At 37.3% G+C, this 26,252-nt stretch overlaps 1 protein-coding gene across 8 annotated transcripts in view; it reads left to right on the forward strand.

Moving 5' to 3' along the window:
• PTPRK (protein tyrosine phosphatase receptor type K) overlaps positions 1–26,252 on the forward strand; it is a 311,369-nt gene that overhangs the window by 125,258 nt on the left and 159,859 nt on the right. For all 8 annotated transcript variants that reach the window (XM_018078149.1, XM_018078145.2, XM_018078150.1 and 5 more), the window contains exon 6: positions 15,927–16,220. In XM_018078149.1, the coding sequence (XP_017933638.1) occupies positions 15,927–16,220 (294 nt within the window). The remainder of the gene's footprint in view (positions 1–15,926; positions 16,221–26,252) is intronic.

Below are 26,252 nucleotides of genomic sequence, written 5' to 3' on the forward strand. Positions count from 1 at the left end.
GTCTGTTGACTCTGAAACCACATTGGCTTTCAGGTAGAATTCCTTCTGCTATAGTGTGTATTAATCTGTTCAGGAGTATTCTTACCAGGATTTTGCCGGCAATGGAGAGCAGAGTAATACCATGGTAATTTGAACAGTCTGATTTAACTCCTTTCTTCTTATATAAGGTGATGATGACTGCATCACGAAGGTCTGATGGAAGTTCACCTAGTTCCCAACAGTACACCACAAACTTGTGAAATTTAGCATGGAGTGCATGGCCCCCATGTTTCCAGACTTCAAGTGGAATTCCATCAACTCCAGCTGCCTTGCCAATTTTCACCTGCTGTATGGCCTTAAGAGTTCCTTCCAAAGTGGGGGCAATATCCAATTCATTCTTCACCAGTTGTTGTGTTGAACTACATGGCTAGTACTGAAAAGAGTCTGAAAGTGTTCAGACCATCGATTCAGAATGGAGGTTTTATCTGTCAGAAGCGTTTGACCATCTGTGCTGAGTAGAGGGTTTTGGACCTGGTATGTAGGCCCGTATGCTGTTTTCAAGCGTATGATTTGTGTAGGTATAGTTTAACTGTGGAAAAGAAAAGAAGTTGGGAGAAAATGCACTCTTGTTAAATGATTTGTTGAGTCTAAATTAAAAATATTCTTCCACTGACGAATAATTGACTGATTGCGATATTAGAAGTAATTCAAGTAGCTCAAAAGGACATTTAAAAGGAGGGTGGCAACCAGAGGGCGCTGTTAAGGTGTTCGTAGTTCAGAGGAGTAGGCAATACAAAGGCAAGAATATTATGCTAAAGAGCAAAGGATTATGAACTGGGTGAGAAAAGTGCCATGACAACTCGTAGGTGGAATAACAGGTGTTTTGTGGTTTTTAATAACTAATTATTATATGTTGTAAATGGACCATGAACAGAAACACTGTATTAAATAACTTGAGAAAAATTGGACAACATATCAAAGGGAAATATCATGGTACTTTCAAAGGGTACTTTGAGCTTCAGCAATGTTACTGGCCCAATTCCATTATCCATTTTTTCTTTTATGTGTTGTAGAGAAAGAAATGATAAATAATTCAGGCCAAGGAAAGTATAAACGCCACAGGGTTAGAATACTTACCAATGGGGGAACTGTTTAAACTACCTGTGAAACAAAGGCAGACAGCAGGGCAAAGCATTTTGCCTTGGCAGGAGAGGCTGTGTAGACAAGTGGTAGTTTTATCTTCTTTTAAGGTATTTAACAGTTGTAAGCCCCAGTAATACTCATGGATTGGCCTGCAGTGAAAAGTAGAGTCAAAGGAGTTCAAACAAGCTATTTTACTTGCTGACTTGTTTACCTTTGCTATTTATTTTTCCCCACACATTAAAGAGATGATGGGATGGGAAAAAAATTTTTCATAAGGTATTACATATGTGGGATGACAGTACAGGTACAACGTAATTATGCTTTTCTTACTACGTCTGTATTATGTTAACCATTCAGGGATATAAATCAACAGAAAATTAATCTCTTTTAAATTTATTAGCTTATACTGCTTTGGCTCTACAAAGTATCTTTTAAAACCAAGAGCTCCCCATTCAAGCATCACAAAAAAAGAGAAACTTGATAATTTATAATTAAATCTGAAGTAACTGTGACCATACAGCCATGCACCATTCACACCCTGAAAGAAGATGAGAGTTGGATCACATGTAGTTCTATGCAGAGGACACTGACCTATAGTGGATTAAATGGATTGAAGCCTATGGGTTTTTATATTGTTCAATATTCAGTCAGTAGCTTGACAGCTAGAAGTTTGTTGGGTTTTTTTTTCCTCTAGAGAACATGATAGCAACTTCAGAAAACCTTGCTACTGGGTCAAAAACCTTCCTAGTTTAGTGTATAAGCTTAGGGGAAGATGTAAGAATGGGAGAAGCACACAGTGATACACTCCATGATCAAGCATCTAGTGATCTGTAGCTTAAGATTTATGAAGCCAGAGACTATTTCATCATATTCTGTGTGTGATATCCTTGACGAATCTTCTATGAATCTGTCAAATAGTTTCTGAACTAGTGTTTTTGCCCAACTTGCAGCAATGAGTTCCCACAGTTAAGTTAGAGAAGAAAGTACCTCTGAAGCTGCAGGTGACCCTTTAAAAAAATTGTTATGCAACACCTTTTTTCACTGCAAGAGACAGCAAGTCATTCCATGTTAGTCTGTTTCAAGTCACTTGTCATTTCATAAACATCTAGCATGTAGTCCTTCAGTCATTCTTTTGTGTTGAGTGTTACAGACTTATTTAATGTCTTCACATATGGAAGTTGTCCTAGGTCTTCAATAGCTTCTCTTTGGACTTTTCTTTACCTTGTCTTGTAGCCCATCCAGCGGGAGATAGGAAGACTAGATTTACATCTTTTCTTTTAGATGAGAGAACATTATGAGTTTACATACTAGCACAAGATATTGTACTTCCTTTTGTGTTTGTTCCTAATAATCACTGATATCTTATCTGGCTTTTTTGGCTGAATTGAGGTGATGTGGTCATGAAATTCCCAACTGAATTATTATTCCTGTCTGATTATACTGATTTAGAGTCCATAAGGGACTTCCCCCTACCCCTGCAAGTGCACTGCTTTGTATTGTTTAGCTTTGACTTTATGTGCTGTTTTATTTCTTAATTCTTCAGTATCTTAAGAAAAAAAGAAAAACTGGATGTAACTATTCACAAAGACCAGCAGATATCTACCACAGAAGATAAAAATATTATTGCTCTAATTGGAGCCATGATTAAAAACCATGTTTTCTCCTGACATTCTAGTCAGACATACAACTTAATGAATATGTTGCAGAAAATGGTTTAGCCTCAAGAAGAGGGATGTAGAGACTCTTCTGAGAATCTCTGAACCTGTAGGTTAAGGTCTGGTCCTGGGAAATAGGAAGTCTGCTCAAATTCTTACTCCACTTCAGTCAGACAAGAAGAATGGATATGGAATGTCCTTATTTTGAGAGATTGAATAAGTCACTTCTCTATAATCCCAAACTATGTTCTGAATGTCTCTTATTATTAGCTAGTGCCTCATATGTGACTGGGCTGAAAAATCAAAACGTCATTTTGGAAATGCTAATGTAAATGTTTTTACTTGCAACTATTTGCTGAATTTGGAGGAAATTTTTAACATCTTTTTTTTATCTTAACCCTCTAATCTTTCATTGAGTGTTTTACTACACACACCCATTCCTCCCCAATAAAAAAAATGTAACCCCAGCCTCAGCCTCTCTAACCCATTTCATTCCAAAGTAGAAAGAAGATTTTTTTTGTGTTTGGTTTTTTTTTCCTTTCAATGGGGAGTTATTCTTTTTCCAACTTCTAAGCCTCAGCACTTAGGAAGGCATAAAATGTGTGTGTTTGAGGTTGTTTGTGGTACCTCTATATTTTTGACTGTAACCAAAGGTTACAGTTTCCTGTAGGTTTCCTGTACTTGTGTGGCCCTGAGAAAGGGATTATTTGAAGACTGGAAAAAATCCAGAATTGTATTTGTGCTCCGGGTTGTCTAGACCCTGAATTTTCACTGGCTGTATTTTCACTGTATTTCACCCTAAATTTTCACTGTATTTCACCCTGAATTTTCACTGTACTAAGCAAAAGGATTTGAACCCTAAGAACATGCTTCAGAAGTTGGGAAAAGAGGCTGTGCCAAGTGGGGAGAGCTTAGAGATACAAATCTACCTGATCGCTGACTTCTCAGTTCAGTGGCAAAATGGTTTAACTTCTTAAAGTAAAACTCAAGTGAATTTTGGGAAGAAAAAAATATTTTAAATAAAAAAGGGAAGGGTTAGGGGATTTTTTTAAATATCAAAGTACTGTGTTATGACGACTTCTGTTTGGAAAAAAGTTATGTGAACTTAATCTGAATGTTTTGTAAGCCCAGCTTGCTTTTCCCATTACAGGATGGAGAGGAGAGTGAATAGCAGGCTGAGGCTTTCTTGAAGGCAGGCTAGATAATTATTTGTATTGAGACATGGAAGGCTAAATAGAGTTTAGCAGGGCAGCTTCATCAGTCCTCTGACTGAGTTGACAAAAACTGCTTCTTTTTTACCCCAAACCCACATTTATCTGAAAGGCAGTAAGTCCATGAGAGGCTTCCTGGTGCTTGCAGTTATTTGAAAGCAAACAAACCAACCAAATTCTTCAAAGAACACTCACACATCAAAAGTTTGAGGCAGGAGTTTGGAATTTGGCAGGAAGAGTCATGAATTTCCTTGTCTTCAGGAAAAGCATTATTAAAAATTCCTGAAAAAGTGTTTCTAGCCTTGTGTACTGGGGCCAACAGAGCTTGCTGGTAAAATTACACAATCTTTTTCCCCATGATGATATGCTTTTGTTACCACTTCTTATGTAAGGGCTCCTTTAACGTACTGTTACTGTTTGTTTAAACAGTAATATGGTGACATCCGATTTATTTTTCTCTCTAGATCTATTGTAATGTACTCTTAAGTGCTTGGTTCAACATGCAGAAGCAAAAAAACCCCAGTTTTCAACAAAATGCCTGTTATGCACAGGCTGTCTAAATTTCATTAACAACATAGTTTACTTGTGTAATCTTTGAAGGTAGCAATCTCATAATGGTGCATGTTATTATAAACTATATTATTAGCAGTGACTCTTGTATTTGAAGATGAATGCTATACTGTACAATTTCTACTCTAATAATTTCTTCTCTTCTCATTGTTTCTTTAGAGTTATTGATTTTGCTTGCCTTTCTTATGTGAACTTGTGCTTCTGCTTCTGTGCTGGCACTGGCTCTTGTCTGAAGCCACTGGGAGTTACTGCAGGAAAGCAGGACACTTCCATGTACACCCTCACAAGATCAATTTTAAACTTAAACTGCCTTGGATGTAGTGTAGTTGAGTGACACTGCAAGCAGCACTGATGGTGGAAAGTGGAGGAGTAGGGTTACCCTTTGACGTGGGTGTTAGATGATGTGTATTTCACATCTGGGATGTAAAACTGTGGTGTAAAAATTACACCAAGTGGGTTACCATTTTGGTTTCTGTTCGTTCATTGCATAGATCAAGGGAAGTGTCTCAGTGCCTCCTAAAATTATCCCCCTTCTCTGTCATTCCAGTGGGCTGCCTTCTGGCATTTTTGGCAAGAAGTATTTGGGCATGCTGTAATAAGAAATGTGAAGACATTGCTGGTGGGAACATCTAAATGTGTCTTAGGAAAAAATATTAATAGAAATAGAGGTATTTGAGCAAGAAAACGGCCCCTCAAAAATATGTTTACTCAAAAGTGATGGATTCTGCCATTTTCCCCCTATAGATTTGAATAGACCGAGCACACACAAAATCTCTTTAGATAATCATTAATATGTAACCTTTATACTAAATTGTATCAGTTTTTCCTTTGATGATAGTATTCAAGTGCTGACAGAAAGCTTAACATCAGTGAAATGGGATACCTGAGGAAGAACTTTGGAGAATGCCTTGCAAGTCTGAAGGGGAAGGTTTTCTGTTCACCTCTGTCCCCTGTGCATTTGTAAGGGTCTTGCCTCGATAAATGTGTGAGCTGCTTTCCTTCCTTTCTTATCCCACCTTCTCCCAGGGCCCCAGGGGGCTGCTGGGCAACTAAAGTTGGGGGAGAACAGTGCAAGGTGGTGTGGGGTAGGAGCAGCCTCAAGCAAGTGATCTGGCATGTAGCCACAGACAGCTTGCAGGTGCTTGACCATCATACTTAAAAATGTGCACAGGTACTACATGGCAGTGAACTGTACTGGGAATGCTAATGGTATCTCAGGTGCCAGGTGAGCAGGTATATTTCAGAGAAATGGGGAGGGCTGGGAAGGTCAACTGTACATGACTCACCTCTTACATGCTTGAAGTTTCTGTAATTGTTATTAAATAAAACTGTAGATGCTTGGAAACCAAAGCTATTGCAGCTCTTCCTCTCACCTGAAGGTACTTCATATTTCAGTATGCTTCTGATACAGTGGTGTGTACAGATCATTGCATTATGGAGCACCATACAGTTTTGAATTCTTCCTCGCGATAACACCATCCCAACAGCACGACACATTTTTCTCTGTCATTTAAAAGGCATGCAGGAAAGCTGGTGATAAAAATTTGTGTTGGTTCTGTCTGGTTATAATGTGTCTTCCAAAATAAAGCATACAAAAGAGTTCCGTGACAGGGAAGAATGCTGTCTGGATGAATTTTTTTTTAGCTTTCAAGTTTTATAGATATATAGAGCTAGTGAGGTGTAAATATGTGTTAGTTGTTTTCTTCTCTTTCTCTTTTTTTTTTTTAATATTTATTTATTTATGTATGTTTGCTTCACTGAATTCTATTAAAATATTCTAGTTTTGTTGCAGTGTTTGAATTTTTTGAGTTTGATTATAAATACGTCACTGTAACTTTTGTCCATCAGAATGTATCTGTGCTTGGTTTGTTTAGGCAGTAAACTGAACGTGAGCATGAGTATAGCATCAACAGATATAACAACAATGCAAATGCAAAAATCTTCACAATCTCAGTTTACTGGAACTTTAAGTTCAGACTTAAAATTAAATAAAAATAAAAATAATCCAAGTACCTTAGAAAATAAATATATTCCCATTACACGTTACCTAACTGTAAGAGAAAATTCTGGAGTCTCTAAAATAATGTTTTGTCATTCAGTCACTATTTCTGTAATCTCCAGTTTTATTCCTTCTCATCACTGACAGCATGTGGATGTGCATGTGGAATTCAGTATCATCAAATATCCCATTGCAAAACCTTGTAGAGTTAAGTATAATTCTTTCTTGGGAAGTACCAATTTTGAAGAAGGCATTCAATTTTGTTCTCAACCTGCTGGTTCCTGACAATGAAGTAGATAAAATATTTCTTTCCAACAATAATCACAACATTGAGACCTCAAGGGAATTACTGATACATGTGGATAATGAAGTCATTGTGATCAAGTCTTTGCCTGAGATATTTCTATAGCTGACTCATTTATCCTGACTGATTTTTTTTTTTTAAGAGTTGAATGTCTTCTCATTACAGGCACCTCTTTTTCTTACATTTATTCATTTATCCTCTAGGAATGTACTGCTTAAATGTCATTAACACAATGAAGTCTTTTTGACAAACTGTGTCATACTTTTCTAATTGATTCCCAGAGTAACATGGCCTACTATCATTCAGAAAATAGGCATGTGTTCTGTTCATAAATTGTGCAGAGGGATGACATGGTCCGATTTTTAGATAGACCTTTCTTTTTTTTTTTTTTTTGCATGTAAGCTGGGCATGTTCTTAACCTTGTTTATGGTTTCTGCTGACAATGCTAAACCTGTGCACTGCTCTTTATTTTAAAGGAAGATGATAAAATGAATGTGGTGGTGTTTCAAATCAAGGTGAATAAAATGCCATGGTGATGCATAGGATATAACATCACTATGCAGAAGTTAGCAGTTTTCGCTGTTGAAATAATTCCTATTTCAGCACTTCAGGTGGTCAGTAACTGCCACGTCACTTAAATTAGATATATTTTAGCTGCATGAGCTTTCAGACTTTTTTGTACCTACTGCACAGACTTGCTATATTAGGTGCTCAAAGCTAAATCAGTAGCTTGAAGTGAGCTTGTGACATACTACCCTTGTTTGCAGACCCCAAATTAGAGATATTATGGTGAAATATGTCAGTACCCTACCTAAGCCAGCATTGTGAGCTCACTGTTCAATTTGCCATTTCTGTTTGTTGCTGTTTTTTTCTCCAGTGACTGGTTCTCTAGGTAGTTACCTGAATTTCACTGTTACAGATATTTTGAATGTTTATTTAAAATTGATTCTTTCAGTTTCCCCATTCCATATAATAAAAGACAATGAAAATGGTCTTGCAAACTCCCTGAAGTGAGTTGGATAAATCACTCGATACGACCTGGTCATTAAGCTATTGCTTAGAATGAGTTCATTGTTCCAGACAACTAACTCTAGTAATTAAAATGTAACATTTTGTAGATATTGTATCTCAACCTCATCACTAGCAACTAGTGCCAGATACTGTGCAGTTGTGATAAATTCTGTTTTAAAGTCACAGAAATAATGTTTCTGGAGTCACAGAAAGTAAGTTTGCATAAGCATAATTAAAATGAAAAAAAAAAAAGAGCTGAAGAAAAATCTTTGTGGCAGAATACTACATCACAAGCTGCTCAAGGTTCTCCTTGCAGCCACCATCACTTATGGTCATAGGACAGCAGCTAAGTTTGAATTAGCTTTTAAATGTTTTTTTTGTTTTGGTTTAGGGTTTTTGTTTTGTTTTGCTTTGTTTTTTAAATACAGAGGCAGCTTGTAGCTATATGGAACACTGAACTATAAAAATCTACCGATTTCTACATAAAATTATTACATAGTGTAATATGTCTAAGTCATTTCTTTGCTGATAAAGTTTTTACTGCCTTCTCTTCAGTATACTTTTGGAAGGAGGTGTTGTTAACTTGCATGAGCTGCAGGAACCCACCATAAATGCTTTCTCCAAGTTATCTGTAGAAGACGAAGATGGGAGCAATAGAAACTTTTCTATCAGGAAAAAATTACCAATGTAGAAAAATAAAACACCTGTTAAAATGAGTTCAACTTGATGAGCAGAGAGACACTTTTGACCACTGGGTAAAAAAAACCTGAAACAAATAAATATATTGCAAAAATGGTAAATGAGTTTATGAACTTATAGAGAAGCCAAGCAAGGGCTTTGGAAAATATTAATTAAATGATCAAGGCTTGTGAGAACTTTAAAGGGCTTGCAGCTGGTGGGTTTTTTATTGTATGAATCTATAACCAGCATTTGGTTTTGGGGTAGTGGACGTGATTCTAAAACTCCTCTCAGGTCTTTGTGAGTTGAGTGTTACAGCTGGTTTAAGGAAGCGTGCCCTCCTCCAGCCTCTGCAACATGCACTGCCTGCAGTCAAGCTCATCCTGATGAAACCTGGTTTTGGCTGCTGCTGTGCCTCACACTGATGTTCCCACCAAAGTGGGAACAGGACCAAGCATGGCTAAGGTCATGGAAGCTGATGCCCAACTGGTGGTCCGTAATTGGTACAATCTACCCAACTGAGGGGGTAGGAAGTTAGTGGACAAAAGTATAACCTCTGAGGAAAAAAAAAAAAGCCTGAGAGCCGGCTGCAAACAGCAGAGACTGTTGTAGCAGCTGCTTCTTGTGCCAGCCCCTCCCTTTTCCATGGGCAACGCTATAGCAATTGAAGACTTGCTTATGCACCCCCTCCTTTATTCTGATGTTTTTCAGATGCATCACATCTTTGGGGCAGGAGTAATTTATGTAACTGATGTAGAGTATGTCTGGTTGGGAATAAGCTTTACACTTGCTCGTCTCCTTTGCCACAAGAATAAGGTGGGCTGCTCAGGTGAGAAAGTCAAGTACCACTACATGGTGTGCAAGCAAGAATCCTGTGAGCTAAGTCCCTAATAACAGCATTTCTCACTTAAGGCTGCGTGTGTGTCTGCAGCTTTGAATTCGGTAGTTAGTATTGTCCTGATGTAATTTGGTTTATTGAACTTCCGACTTGATTGGTCGTTGGAAGGTCTTGGAGCAATGTAGATCTAGAGGTGTGTTTTTAATAATGCAGGAAAAGAAAATATGCTGCTTTTTTGTTGGTTGTTTGTTTGCTGGGTCTGTTTTTATTTTGATTTCCTTCTTTTCAGAAGCCGAGTACAGTGCTCAACTCCCATTATTAAACTGTTCACAGTGTGTTGGGGAATCTATTTAATGGATAGTCTGTTGGGCTTTTTTTATTTGTCTTCCATGTGTTATACAGGAAAACCATTAAGGACCAAACTACTCACTGGAGATGGCATTTATAGGGTGATAGATTGAGCCGTGAGTGTAGTCTGTCATGCACAGAGAGAGAAAACTTGAGTTCTTGTTGGAAATTTAAAAATAAACTGCAGAGAAATTCTGTGACTTTAAGGTTCATAATATCTTCGCTATTCATCAGATCTGTGCTTTCATGTTGGGATCCCTCAGTCCTCTGCATTAACCTGTGTTTTAACTGAGTAGAATAATTTCTCATCAGGCAAGTACTGCTTTCTGTAATACTTTTCCACTTACTTGGCAAAGTCCCCTGTTTGTGTTAATACAGCTGTTATTGGTGCTGAGGAGTGGCAGGTCTTGTCAGGCTGCTGTCAGCATAGAAGATAGTCAGGTGTCCTTTCAAGCAAGCCGAGTCCAAAATAAACCTATTTGTCTTAAATTCTTCCTAAAAATTTTGAAGAGTTTAATAGATATTTCTAGTCTATATTAAAGATATGCCACGTGTGGAATGATTTTTTCCAAAAATTAAAAACCTCATTGTTTGTGCTAAAAGCCTCCATGGTTTGTTTTTATCTTCAAACTTTTCATAGCTCATTTTGTTACCACCTTCACAATCGCATAATTTCTTTCAGTTGTATTTCTTTGGAGCCTTACATATTAGAATCATCTTCTATTTTTTTCCCTCCAATATATAATTTATAAGAAGACATCCAACTTTGATGGACAACACTCAGACAGAGAATGCAGAATTTCCTACAGTATTACCAGTTATTGATCTTCAGTTACTATTTGCATTGGTACATTTGTGGCTTAATACTGTATTTGAATTTAGCTTTCAGTCACTGCTTCTTGCTAATTCTTTTTTTCCATTGTATTAACCAGCTTTTAAGACCAAGAATTTTGTTTTCCTGGTAGTACTTGACTGCCATAATTCTTTCTGCTAAATCTCATACATTTTCTCCAAGTCTTAAACAAATATTTCTACTCCTTCAGGTTTTCAATATTTTTTAGAAGGTATGAATCCCTAAAGCAGTATGTAACCTTCCAGTACAGGAAGAGTACTGATGCAGTGTAGGTGTTGCAAGGGATTGGCAGCCTGCTTCTCCATGCTCTTCAGGCCCTGTGACATGGGTCTTCTGATGCAGCTTTGCCACAACATCTCGATGTGCAATCTGGAGCCCAGTGCAGAGGTACTAGCACACTTCTGCACAGTCCAGTTCCTGGCCAGCAGGGACTTTCCCCTTACTCTACATGCCTTGGGTGTCTCAGACTGCATTGCCTAGAGCCTCTGGTCCCCAGGGCCTTCACATGGCGAAGATTGTGCTCCAATTATACATAACCAGTGTGGGTCAGGCAGTGAACCTCAGCTGAACTCTACTAGAAACCCAGAGTACTTGTAAGAAATATGCAGATGTACTTAAACAGTTTTGCAAGAAATTTCCCTAGAAGAGGGAGTTAAGGTGAGAGCTGAGTCAGTCTTGAGTTGTTTGTGGAGACATTTCTGCTATGCTCCCTGGAACATCCAGTATTAGCTGTATTTATTTGACCTTATTTGCTTGTGTCTTTGAATTATGACAAATTTTAAAAGAAATTTGTATTCTTTTGGTTGACCTGCTTTCTTGATAGTTTGTGGTGTAACTAAGACACATCAATTTTAATTTCTGGAGAGGTGAGGCTGATGCTGGGCTTCCTTTAATAAATGAGTGCTTTGTTATACTTGTAAAAATTAAGCTTATTATGCTTACCCCTGCTGTACCACATAACCCTATAACTTAATACTCACCAGCATAGCAACTGTATAGCTTGGTGTGAAGCATTTCACAGAGCAGGCTGAACATGCTGACACCGGAGGGAAGACACACTGCGCATGAGCGGAGGGAACTTGCAGGCTATTAATGCACAGCAATAATGTGTGAGGTACTGTACAAGGCGTGCATGGGTCAGAGAGTGGCAAGGATGAAGGCATGCACCCATTCTATGTGTTTGAGCTGTGTGGTGACCAACACCCTCCTCCCCACCTCCCCAATCCCTTCTGCTGTGAGCAGGACAACAGTCTGCTGTGACTCCTGGTACGTGTTATGCGCAGCAAAACATGACTCTTGTAAGTAAATAAGATTTTATCAGGTATGCATCCAGTATCAGCTTTTCCTCCAAAACCTTGTAGGATTCTGGTTTAGTTTTATTTTTATTTTCTGCCTCGAACTGATCATTAACAGTACGTGATTACCATAGTAATGAAACTACCTTTCTTTATTTTAAACTTAGGAGGTATTTAATCCTTGAGGGCAGTGTAGTAGGACTATCATCATCCAGGCTAAGTAAATAGTATTAAACCACATAGTATGCATATGTTACTTGAAAATATAGGAAGTTTTATGCATATTAGTTACTGTGCTAATAACACTAGGAGCCTTTTCTGGTTGATTTTTTTATGTCTATGAATGCATAATTATTTTTATACAATATTTAATAATAAAAATATGACACAACTACTTAATCATAGGAATACTTACAGCTGAGGTTGATGCTGCATGTTTATTCTAGTCATAGCTGCCTAAATATCACAGTACATTTAATATACAATGTCATATACATACTGATGTGAGCATAATGTACTGCTAGTAGCTCAGCAGAATAGAAACTTTGTACTGATGAAATGTCAGTCTTAATTTTTTATTACCTTAGCTGTGGGCATTTTATGTCAAAACCAGATCTGACCAAATACTGAAACATGCTATGCAATGAAAATGCTTTCATTTATTTAATGTCTTGCAAATGGTATTTTCCCATAGTGGTATTTTCCCATAGTCTTTCAGAGATGTTAGTGGCTATGAAAACCGGAAGAGGTTTCATCAGATTTAATACCTTCAGGGACTGGCTAAAAATATAGTCAGAAAATGAATCAGTATTTAAACTAGTTACATTAGAAAAGGAATCTTAAATTTTGTGCTAAGCAAAGGGAGAAATGAAACTCACCATGCAGGGTCTTTGTTCAAATGTTTAGTGTATCTTAAATACCTATTGAAACTGTGGTTCTACTGAAGAGCTAAACCATCCATGGGTTGAAATATTTTTTCATAAAATATTGTTTAGAACTTTCTGGCTCTTCATAGAGTTTCATGGCTGAAAAAAGGGGAACTGAGCTCAAGGAAAATTGCTTGCAAGGACTACTGTGTGCCTTAACCACATCTGCTCATAATAATTGAGGGAGATGTGTTCTTTTTTTTGGTAGAAATAAACAGTACAGTTCTCCAGTTTAGTTGAAGTGATCAGGGCATTGTGAGGGTGGAGGGAGGTCACTGTGCTGCCCCACCTGGCTTCAGGTGTGGGTGACTGGAAGCCACAAAATGCATCTGAGTAGGGCCCATCTGCCTGCAGAGTGCCTCAGCAGGGCCAAGCAGGACGATGGCTGTTGTGGTGGGCACCTTGTGAGCCTCAGCTTCCTGCAATGCTACCTCTGAGCCAGGCTCTGAACATCTAAGCCATCACCTGTCTTGGCTGAAGCTGAGTTTCTGTGTTGTTTGTAAGCCAGAACAAACTTCTGAGAGGGTGATTTTCTTGGGCTTCCCTTTCACACATCTTTTATTTTTCATGCCTCATATAAGAGGTTTTTAATTTTTGGCAGATTGTCTTCTCAGGGCATTCTGAAACTGTATTACTTACTGCAGGTGGACCCAGATTACTGGGGTAAAAAGCCAGAGGATAAAATTACTTGAAAGTTGTAAACTGTGTTTTAAAACCCACAGAAAGAAGAGTGTGGTTGATGCATGTGATATTTGCTATGGGAATGGCAACCAAAACATTATTAATGGCTTTGTTCTGTCTTTTTAGTTATCAATGGTGATTCTTAAACCATTAAAAGTTCAGGTTGCTGTATATACAAAAAGAAATTATGTGATTTCAAATTATAATTGGAGATGTGGTTGTAGAATAACAAATGAGAATAATTAATAGAAAGTTAATTGGGTAACATAAGAAAAGTTTATCCTGGTATATTGGGATTGCATGCTTCAGTTGATACTTAGTGTACTTTTGGGATTTCTGGTTGCACCTCACCTCTGGTTCTGATAGTATATTGTATTATGAAGAATATTAATAATGTTGCAGAACAATTACTGGTTCATTTGCTAACTGATTAAAATTCATGCATAATTTATTTGAACTGGAAGAGACTTTATAAATAAGTCTCCTTGGCCTCAAGAGCTTAAAAATGAAATGTGTATGCTAATATAAGAATGTGCTTTACTTCTTAACATAAAAACTTAATAGGCAATGGTATATTAGTCTCATTAATGTGAGGTTTTATTTGTGATAATTGTGCTCTTAATCAAAGTGTATACTTCTAAACATAGCCATATGTTTTAGAAGTTTTATAACTTGGAGTCGGCAATGCATCATGCTCATCAACGATTATGTTTTTTTTCTGTAATATATACTGACCTTAGAATACATTAGTTTGACATTTAATATATTAGTTCCACAGCAAATAAACCGCCCTCATTAAGCCCAGCTGCATTTCTGAGCTTTGATGCAGGTAGTGATCTAAATAAATTCATATGCACATTTCTTGCCAAAACAAGATAAAATGTTAATAATTAATTGAGATATTTTCTACAGCTTTGTATATCCTAAAGCATAAATGGAAACACCTTGGAGCATTCACCTTTTCAGTCCAGGAGGAGAAAATCAGCTCCCATTACTTCTGCTATGGCATGGCCACAGATTCCTTGGTCTCCAAACATAGTGCTTTGAGACACAACTAATTTAGAAAAAAGTCTGCAAGAAATCCTTTTTTGCCAAAATGTGGGAAACTTGGTTACTTATATAGCAAATATAAATACACTGTTCAGAGCAAGCTCTGGCATCTGGAAGGAAACTTTACTGTCGGATATAGAGAATAAGGCAGAACCAGAGACTCGTTAGCTGAAGTTCACCATGCAGTGCAGATGGGATGTCAAAGGAGGTTCCCCCCCCCCCCCCATGAACTCTGTCATTGACACTGGTGGGATCATTCCTAGCAGGCAGAATATGTACAATTCTTCTGTGTCTCAGTTTCTGTTGTGGAGAGGGTGGGGGGAATGGTGATGAGAAGGGTTCCCTCTAAGGAAATCTTGTGGTCTGGGGCTAAATGTTATTTTTAGTGTACTGGCCATGAGATCCCCTCTAACTGCTCAGAGATGCTGCACTGTTAGTTCTGCATCACTGCTATGTGAAACCCCTGTGTGCACTGAATTTAGCATTGTTGCCTAATTAACTGAAACAAATTAGTTGAAATATGAGCCATCTGGAATGAAAATGAACCTTCCATGTTTATCAGTGGATTCATTTTATTAGAAAAGTACATGTTGCTTGTGATTTGTTTTTTAAAAAAAATCATGCTGAGGCAGTGTTTCTATGTTAACATTTATCAGGGTAGGGGGGATCGCTCCTTCCCATTTGGTTACTTTTTTCACTTTGCAGCTGCATTGAAATATTTAGGCAAGCAGAAGCTGATGAGAACAGGGAAAGACAAAAGGCAGCACATACTGTTTTAATTTCAAAATCAGTAGTAAGTTACTAAAGACTCAAGTTGTTGCCATATGTCTTTATTTTGTCATTCTCCTGGCGTTTTTGCTCAAGTCTGAGTACTCTGAATGCCTGTAATAGGCATCTGTCTCTTTTACTCTAACTGCATCTGGTGGGTTTCAAGTTAACTGCAGTGATACTAGTTTTTAAGAATGTTCTGTGCAGAGTTAGTGTATCACCTATTGCAACTCTTTCTAAAAGGAAAGTACAAATGTAGTTTCAGTCAATAAAAGAAAATCTCAAGTTACTGCCATAGTAAATTATATAAATGAGCATTTTTTTCAGAGAGAAATGTTAAGAAGCAGCAATATATAAATCAGATAGGATTTCGTGGTCCCTAGCTGAGATTTTTAAATGGAAAAAATAGCATTAAGCAGATGCCAGCGGTTCACCACTCACTTCCATCAGCTGAAATTCTTCTCAGCTCTTCTCCTTTGATGTTGGTTTGAATATGCTTTTGAATTTTGGAATCTTTGCTGGCCAAAATCTGACAACTTTCTATGTAAAGAGTCCTCGTCTTTGTGGTTTTTCCAGCTTTTGTTTTATCACTGGCTTATTTTTTGTCTCCCCTGCAGAGCCACCTCGGCCAATAGCACCCCCGCAGCTGCTGGGCGTTGGGCCTACATACTTGCTCATTCAGTTGAATGCCAACTCCATCATCGGGGACGGACCCATTATCCTGAAAGAAGTGGAATACCGAATGACGTCTGGGACTTGGACCGAAACCCATGCTGTCAATGCACCAACATACAAGCTCTGGCACCTGGACCCTGACACTGAATATGAGATTCGAGTCCTGCTCACCAGACCAGGGGAAGGTGGGACTGGGCAACCAGGACCACCGCTCATCACCAGGACCAAATGTGCTGGTGAGTGCTGCTTTGAAAAAATGAACAAAACCTCAAAACTGTCTATTAATCGGTTTAATCCATTGGCAGGCTTGTTAGCTTCAATTAATTTGTAGCAGAACTTAAGGATTCCCTTCACACCCAAAGGCTCTCCAAGTTTCTGGGCCAATAAGGATTAGCTGCTTTGCTCAGTCATTGTCTAGGTTGCTGTTTGCTAACCCTGGGAGGGTAGGTTAGGAGATGGGACTTTAGAAAACTAAGGAAGCATTTTGTTTCTCCTTGTGCAAGGAAGGAGATCTTGTGATTTCTGGAAAGTACAGACCACCTTGTTTTTTCACCTTTATATTTTCACTTACATTTTAAATAAACTTACACATAAGAGAACTTGCATGGTAAAAAAAAGATATGTTTAAGAAATAAAATTGTATTAAAAAATGTAGTGTACCTCTGCATAATTTGTCTTTTCTGAAGCAGTTACAAATGGCCTGCCAGAATCTCTAAGAACTAGAATACAAATACTAAAATCCCTAGTCATGACCACTCCCAAAGGAAGTGGTCACAGCTCTCAGGCACATGGTGTCATTCTTGGGGCTGTCCTGTGCATGGCTGGGGGTTGGACTGAATGATTCTTGTGGGTCCCTTCCAACTCAAGATATTCTATTGTCATCATCATCATCATGAAAAATGAAGATATTCTATTATACTCTAAATCATAAAATACAATTGCAAATATTAATAGAGTATTTTCTCCATTACCAAAATCATGTGCTCCTGAGCCCTGAAGTCTGCTTCTTGTTTCTTAGAGTGCCCCTGCATGACCAGCACCAAGAAGATTAAGCACAGCGAACTTGTGTTATATGCTGTTCCTTCTAAAGATACTTAAAGTTATTTTAATCTCAGCTTTCATAAGGAGAAAGATAATACCTATATCTCATACTTGTCGGGAAGAAAAATCAGGTTTGAATCTCAGACTGGGAGACAAATAAGCATAACTTAAATTGTGGGTTTTCTTTCCCCTTAATCTCAGGACTTCTGGGGCCTGACAGTATTTTAAAGTTGCAACTATATTAGATTTAGCAAAGAGTGCGGAAAACCATCTATTCAAAATTGCATTAAAGTAATCAGAAGGAAAAGCTGCAGTTTCAGGTTTCTGTGTGTCAGGTATATGTGTGCAAATGTGAATAAGAAATATAAATGAAATAGTTTTTTCACAAGTTTGTGAAATATCTCAGTGGGACACCTCTTTCATGCATGACCACTCATTTTGTTTACCTAAGAAAGAGTGTCAGGATCTAGATTAGAAGCCAGAACTTCAGCGGACTGGGTCAATAGGCATGAAACCCAGGAAATTAGACAGTCTTTTTTGAAACTGGACATAGTACTGTCAGAAGCTAAGGCAAGCAACTGGAGACTGAACTGAAGCATCTTTTGGAGTTTGTGATCTTATTTATAATTTAGGCTGTCTTTCTAGTGAAGTAAAAAGCTCTGTGTGTCCATCTCAGTTAAGGTGACAGTTGCTGAGATCTGAGTAAGGTTAAAGCATTGGTTAATTGCACTGAATTGGTTTAGACATTCTTCTGAAAAAGTAGGAATTGGGAACAGCCTCTGTTTTAAAGAGGCTGAGCAGAGACTAACATATCCAGACGTTCAGGTTCTTTTCCTAGCACTTAAAAAATGTAATTTCATTTACCCAGGTTGTGACAGACAAAAGCTTTTTAATAGGAAAGAAAAAGAAAGGAAGTAATTATTTATGTGACATATTTTTAGAAACCAGTTAGGGGAAACAATGTTTTGGGTGTGATTATATTTTTAATTTATTTTTAGCATAATGCTCACATATAAGGCTCCAAAATCTAGTCTGTACTGACAAAATTTTTTAATTCTATATAATCCACTATGAAATGAAGCAGATAAAAAGATACTTGAGCAGAAAAATCTGAACCTGTGACAACATTAATAATAATGAAAGTGTTTACCTCACACTAAGACTGATTCTTCTTATTCTATCAAAGTGAAGGCAAATAAATGTTATTACTAGCTAGTTGCAGTTGGAAGACGGTGAGTCAGCAAGGGCTTGTGAAGACTGAAGGATTGTGCCCACCATCAGGGATGAGTCAGGGGCAGAACTGACTTGAACAACAGGTCACCCTTCTGCGTCCTCACCTGTCTGGAAAATGAGACAGACCTTCCTTTTCTGCAGTGTTTTCCCAAGGCTTCTGATAGATAACTGCAAGCCCCAATCAGTATGATTTTTTTATTTTTATACATTTTGCTTGTTAAAGGCAAACTATAAACATAAAAATTAGTCTTTTGCGAAGAGAAGATTTATAAGAAAAGGTAAAGGTAATAATGGAATAGCTCACCCTGCAGTCTCTGCTGCTGCCAGTATTGTACAAGTGAGTGGCAGGTGATTTACTGTGCTATATTAGATGACATCTCTGCAGCAATATCTTCTTTCTGGAGATCCTTCAATTATTCCTAATTCTTGTTTCTGACAAGATCACTTTTTTTCCAGACAGATACTCTCTTTTCTGTCAATGTTCTTTGTCAATTTTGTCTTTCCATTGGTTTTATACATTTTAGTTCAAATTCTGAAACAAGTTATAATTGTTTATCTGCTCAGTGTCAGATGGAGTGGTGGGAAATAAATAAATTTTCAACATGAAGTTTTGACTGCTCTCTATACAGATTAAAAAGCATACATTAGTGAATGTTGATCTGATGAGACTGTAAATATTAAAGTTTACATTCGGAGTAGCAGCAAAAGCTGCTACTGAAAAAATAATCAGGATAGGTTAGTATTCTGCTCTCTGTTTGTTTAATACTTAAGCAAATATTAACATTGTTTTCAAATGAAGATTAAAATATTTTTCTCCACAATTCATTCAGTATTTATAATTTCATTATATTTCTTAATAACATCTTATTGATCACTTGGCCTGTGCTTTGCAGGGGGTCTATCTTACTCCTTAGTGATTTGACTGATGATTGTACATATCTCATTGCCATACATGCACATTATTATTAGGTATTTAGATAATTTTCACTCTTCCTCATAGCAAAACTATGCTATGCTTTGCTATGCTAGCAAAATGGTGACTCGTTTACTAAATGTTTCCGCTAATGCTAAACAAAATTGTTCTTTAATGAAGGGATAACAGCCTGTTTGTCTACCTGGCATTTCCCAGGTAATCTTTCTTGTGCTGAAGCTCAGTGAATGCATTTTCCTAGATGTGTTGTTTTATCAGTCTGCAATTAAAGATAGTGCTGAGCAATCAAATATATGAAACCACTGAGTGTTTTTAAATGGCTGAAGTCTAAAACATGTGAAACAAAGCACTATTTTCTGACATTATCCTCCCTAGCAGCCAGGCCTATGCTTTGTGTTTTCCTTTTCTAAGCACCACTGATGATGGTACTGGGCGCTGTGTTCCCAACTGCTGATGCTGAAGGCTCCTGCCTCCCCATCAGTCCTCATGGGGCGCCTGAAATTTATTTCATTATGACTACACTTCCTGCCTGGTGTCATTGCTCACGTTATTCACTTTTTAAGGATTTTAACATCAAAAAAAAAACCGCAGAAGGGTAACACTTGAATCAGAAGTAATCCTTACAGCTGTTTTCTGTGGCTTTGGAGTGTGTCATCCTTCTGAGAGTATCCTCTGAGTTGTGATTGTCTTTCCTTGGGGAGGGTGTGTGTGTAGAAAATATGTGGTAATATAAAATTGTGCACTTAGCCTACTTCTTCAACTGTAAGCTAGAAGTTATTCTGTTACATTGGCTGCTGCTTCTGAGTAACAACTCACAGCTCAGTTTTATGATTAACTGATATTTTAGTAGCAAAGGAGGTCAATAGTTCAGCCTGTCCAGAGCTTAATATATGTATACAGTGCAATTGCTCGCTCTTATTTTACTGAAGTTCAGTGCAAGGGTGTGATTTTTCAGAAAAACATGAAGAATTGTAGAGGAATTGGAGAAAGAGTCCTTTGTGTTTTCATTTTTTTCCAAATGACTTGATTTTAGTAAACCGTTGCTTGTATGATTTGATTTTGATAACAGAATGAGTAAGGGCGTTGGGGGAGGGAAGCTTTATGGCTTTAGCAGGGATAGAAATGGAAAAATATATATCAATATAATAATAATAATAATTATAATAATAATAATTATTATTATTATTATTTCATTGTTCAAAATCATTATCCATCACAGAGACCTGCTATTGGTAACCGTCAGCCTCAAGGTACAATAGCGGAGATGCTGGTTCAGGGATGCAGTGCTGGTGTATGATTGCTGCAGTTGAAGTTTTGGGAACTTTACTCTCTGCTGCCTTTTTCAAGCACCGAATGTTTGTGTGCAGTTTCCTCATATATTAATTTTGAAAACAGTGTACACAGAATGCAGAATTCTGCTGAATTCTCCTCTAGCAAACAAAAAAACCAAAACATGGGGAAACGTTGAAAAACAAAAGCAAGCTTAAGGGCTTTTGTTCATTGTCTGGGGATTTATAAGAGAGGGACCACAGTGATTGAGAAAGTGACCTTGCAGGGCCATTTGGAGGACTAAAATATTGTCGTGGTTACGTAAAAATTGTAATTTATTTTGAAAATGAGTTCAGTGAAAGGGACATTGCAGTATAGAATCTGCATGTGCTGATGCGGGATTTGTGCAGTGCTACTTCAGTAGGTGTTGTTTGCCTTTTACACTTGCAGAGCGAAGGCAGAGTGTTCAGAGTACGGATCTGGATTTATGGGCTTTGTTGTGTGCTGTACATGAGAATTTAGGATGTTGGTATGTGAGGCAATGGTCTTGTAAAATTGGGTACAGTCAACATCACAGGAGGGTTCTGGAAAATATGGCACTGAATGGATAAGCCGTGCTCTTCATTTGTGTCCCCTGCAGTAGAGCATCTTCAATTATTTAAACCTTTGAAAGCTAATGAAAATACAGAATTTTTAATTTATAGAATGTAATTTTCAAACATTTAATTTTATTTTTTTTAAATCGAACAGAGAGAAATATTTACCTTTACAGAAAAGCTTCAAACAGAATTTTTACTTTATTTCTCTCAAAATAGGTATTGTTTGGGACTTACCCTATAGCTTCAAGAGGAGCTTAAACACATTTTGAGCATTTAAATTCCATGTTTTTATTACTCATGGTTTTGTTTTTTTACAATTTGAACACTTTTTTAGAATAAACTAAAGATGAACAGCTTGAAACTAAATGAATATGATACTTTTAAAAATTATTTTATGTTTGTCATTCCAGAACGGCCCTCATTACACCAATATTTATAACTTGCTGTTGTTTTTACAAATGTGTTTGGCACTCGTGACTGTTTCTGGGCTTTTGGCCAGGTAGTAATTGGAAACATTTAAGATCTCACTATCAGATTCTAAAGCACCAGAGTCGTGTCCCGTATAGGCTTACCACTTGGCTATGATATGGGGGGGCAGAGTAGGTAGGTATTTGAACAATGGAAAAGGTCTGGACTAAGGAACTTCATCATGTTCCCTTTAAGACTGAATACTAGAATTGTTACTGAGAAAGCATTCTGTAGGAGAGCTATCTGATTTGGACCATCATCTGGCACATGCAACCATACTCTGATTATTGTGCTGCATGCCACTGTTGAGATACCCATGCCGCATATAGAATCCTAATGATGCATATTTTCAGAAGAAAGGACTGTAGTGCAGCTGACTTACCTAGCAAGAGAGCGAGCAGCCTGCCCAGCCAAATTCTTGTCAGATTGTGTAAATTAAGCATGGTATCTACTTTTCCAAAAGAGAACAATGCTGATGACTCAGTTGAATTGGCAGTAAACTGCAAGTTCATACGCTGACCTCCCCTAAATTAGTTTTCAACTTTTTTTGTTTACTATGTTCAGCCTTCCTTAGTATCATTTATTTGTTACTTGCAGCTGCAAGTTCCCTCTGTGCTAACTGGAAACTTTCTGCAACATTTTGAGTTCCATGTTATCCAATGAGACATGGGTTTTCTGAATTCTCTCCTTCTTCATTTTTGGGATAAACTTTGTTCATGGCTAGTTTTATATAGTATAGTATCGTATTCATCAGTGAATCACACTTATGCTCTTCACTTGGAGTTAGGATAGCAGGGTGGTGGCTCATCTAGCTTGGCTACCCACATTTCAAAGCCTCTGTTGTGTGCAGTGACCTCTTCCTTTACCTTCTTTCTGAGTTCTCTACCAGTGGGCAGTGGAGGATGAGTTATCTACAGTAAGACATGGTTATGGTCATTGGCACTTGACATGCTGGTCAGTCAAGGCTTCAGTTCAGTCACCAAGTTGAGGGAAGTACTTCAGTTAAAGTTACTGGCTCTCTTGGTGAAGGGCACTAGGTCAGGATACCACTTCACTGCATAATAGAGGTGGGGGGAAGAAAAGGAGCAGCTGCCATCACCACACAGAGCTTCCCTGTCTGTCAAGCAATTGCTCCATCTCCTGTCTCATCTTGGTTTGTTTGGCATCTTTTCCTAGAGCAGAGCATGCCATAGCACTGAGACTGTTGTGATTTATCCGAAGTGCATGTAACTAGTCAATAGATCACACTTCCGAGAGGAGCACTGTCTGTGGCAAGAAAATGTATTGCAGTACATTAATCCACAGTGCCCATTCTAGCTGTAAAAGAATGGATGTGGGCAATAATTCATATTGCAGCACTTGAAAGTGCTATGAGTGCACCTGGGCCAGATAACTCACAGCCTGATTATAGCCTCTTCAGAGGAAATTCACAGTTTTTTGGTCTGCATTTGCTTCCAAAAAACACGACTGCAGGTTGAGATAATATTTCCCTTTCAGAAAACTGGAACTCTTTTTTTTGAACTGTGACTTTTATTTTTAATTTCAGCTGAAATAAATAATTTTTTTAATATGATTCATTAGTGTGTTTGATACTTTAATTTAGTTTGCTTTCCTAATTAAGGTCTCTCAGCTGTTCAGGAATGCAATATTAATTTTATAGTGTTTGAGAATTGATAAGTACGTAAATAGAACAAAATTTTATAGGACTGGCTTTTATTGTATTTTCATTTATCAGTCTATGAAAAATTAATTGGAAAATTCTAGTAAGGTTTTGAGAGTTGCTCTTGTCATGGCAGCAATGACATGTTTTGAAAGCACACTGATTTTTCACTATTATTTTGGCACTATTGACACAGTAGTGTTGGGTTGGATAGGGAAGGCTGTGAGTAGCAGGAGTGGTGATGTGGAAGGGTGAAAGAGGAAAGGAGTACCAGCAGCATGTGCTGAGGCGATGGATATTAATGCGATTTCTCAAATGTGTTCGATACTTTTTCTCTCTCCCTCATGTCTCTCTCCAAAGCCACTACAGAGAGATATCATGTCATTCTTCCCAAAAGCCATGGTTCTTATTGGCATAAATTATTTGGGCTTTATTCTGCTAGATAAATCTTTATTTTTCATTTAATTCTTGTTTCCTTTTTTATTTTTTCAACTTTGTTTCATTTTAATAGTGAGCAGCATAATTCTTTTCACCTAATTTGACCCTAGACTGTATGAGGGAGAGCTGAGTGAATTTTACTGTCTTCATTTTATTTCTCAGTAAATTTTCTTGCTGGTGCTGAGAGGAGGAATGAACCAGGTGATGCTTTTATATGGAATGATAATGAAATAGCTTCCATTATAACAAGGAGTTGAGGAGCATATTAAGCAGCAGCTGATGTCAAGTTACACCTCAGGTGATCAGTAGGTCCAGAAACCTAAAATGATTTGTCAAGACTCTTAATGTTACATGGTTTTGTTTACTGTTTGCAAATAAAAATCTGGAGCAATCCTGGAAAGTTCCAGATGACTTGAAAACAGACATTAAAAATACTGACACGAAGGCTTAGGATCACCCAATTAATTAAAAGAATGTCATCTTGACTATAATTCTGAACAGAATAATAAACAGCCAATACTAGGGTTGATTAATGAAGAATTAAGGAAGTAATGTAATTAGAGACAGTCAACAGGTTTATAGAATACTCATCTTGTCAGAATAACTTGATTTTTAAAAAATTAAATTACAGATCTGGTTAATAAAGGCGATATTGTTCTTCACTAATGCATTTAATTTGATATAAAACATTCTGATTAAGAAACCAGAATAAAATCAACTCAATGGAGAAGAACTAGCTTATATATCCAAAACCATTTTTATGGATTAATTGAATAAACATTTCTATTTGGGTCCTATCAGGAACCATTCCGTGTAATTTGTAAAGAAAATGTAACTATGATAGAGTGGGTAAATTGCAGAAGATTGTGCAACTAGTAGAGGAAAAGTCACTTGAATAAAGAATTGAGTTACTAATTTACAGTGGTTTGAAATTAGTGATGCTAATCTATGTTTCAAGTAGGCCAACTGCAGTACAATAAAAACAAAGTAGACCATATGTACAGAGAGGGAAAAGAAACCTAAGAATCACTGACTGTTAGGGCTGTCACTTGGGCACTGGAAATAAAAGAGGTCCTCTAGTCCTTGGCTTGTAAACCAGAGCAAAATTTCCCACTTAGTATTGGAGAATGTTTTAAAGCTTTTGAAAATACATATTTGAAATTGTTTACCAAATTGGTTTTCTGACCAAGTCCTTTATCCCTATCTCTCTCCAACCCCTCTTCAAATCAGTATAGCATCCTGCTCTATAGAATTAAAGGTATGGTGTTGTCCAAGAGGTTGTTGTCAGGAGGATTGGGAAACCAAAATAAAAAAAAAGTATGGCAAGAAGTTAAAATCTGGAAAGAAAATCTTGTTGTTTATGTGTGATATGACCAGAATTAATTCTGGGGTAGAAATGTAGACATGATTTAGGCAATGATTTCTTATGCGGTTGAAATTTATTTTCCTTGTTTCTCATCTCCAACCCATATACAAAAACCTTCCATTCCTTTGTATACTAATATTTTTTCATTTCAGGTTACCTTTGAAAACTATGTCATTTTATGCATTTTGTTTTTTCAGGACATTAATTGGTGAAAGCTATTTCATTACTCTTGGAAATGACATGCTTAATTATCATTTAGATAAAATTTCAGATACTATAATGGTACCATAAGTATACATTTTGCAGTTTATTACCTTTATTTTAGAGAGATTGTGCTCAATGCAAGGGACTGTTGAAAATATATTTGACAATGTACCTTCTTTTGTCTGCAAAGTGAACTCTAACAGTTAGGCTGAAATGTCAGAGCACAAGCATCCACTGGGAATATGATGTGCTATATTCACAGTTCACAACTTGTAGCATCTTAGACAATTACAAACAAACTAGTTGAATTGCACCATGTTTCCTTAAAGTAATGACCTTCAAAGGCAGCACAGAACTGTTATTCAAGAAACCTGCTTTCTGCTGTGACCTCTGATGTCATCTTTGACAAATCAGTTCACTTTGTGTCTCATTGTCATTTTGTCATTTGGAAAACAGGATTGACTGTGCATGTTTCCCCAGAAATTTCTCCCATGTTTATTTACCTCAAGAGGTAAATAAGAGCAAGCACTTTTATTGTACTGGCTGCATTGAGATCTTGGACTTATGTGTTTGAATACTTTCCAAAGATAAATAATAATGATTATCTTATATAATGAAGATCATATATTAGAGATGAAATTTTTATTCATTCAGTGACAAATTTTATTACTGATGTAGTTTTTGGGGTTGTGTAGGCAGACCCTTTCCTTGAAAATAAAGTACAACTGTTCTGCATTGAGCTCTTAGTGTGACCAACAGTTCTTTGTGTCTGTCCATGCAGAGTCTATTTCTGGAGTTGACTTGATATAGTAAGGGATGGCTGGGGAGTGTGGAAAGATGCAGCAATCATACTGTATAGAAATCAGTGAAGATCAATTTATTCCTGAACTTTGTGGGTTTTTTTTTTGTTTTTGTTTTTGGCTTAGCCCTTTTCTATTATCCTTTCAATAGCCATAGTTAGGGATCATGAAAGTTGAGCATGATCTTTTTTCCTGTGTCTCCCACTTTACCTCAAAGACTTCTTAGGTTGCTATTACCAAGTTTTCTTTTCTTTTTTTT

Source organism: Manacus vitellinus, unplaced genomic scaffold (assembly GCF_001715985.3).
Source record: "Manacus vitellinus isolate BGI_N305 unplaced genomic scaffold, ASM171598v3 scaffold_4_pilon, whole genome shotgun sequence".
Taxonomy (NCBI): Eukaryota; Metazoa; Chordata; class Aves; order Passeriformes; family Pipridae; genus Manacus; species Manacus vitellinus.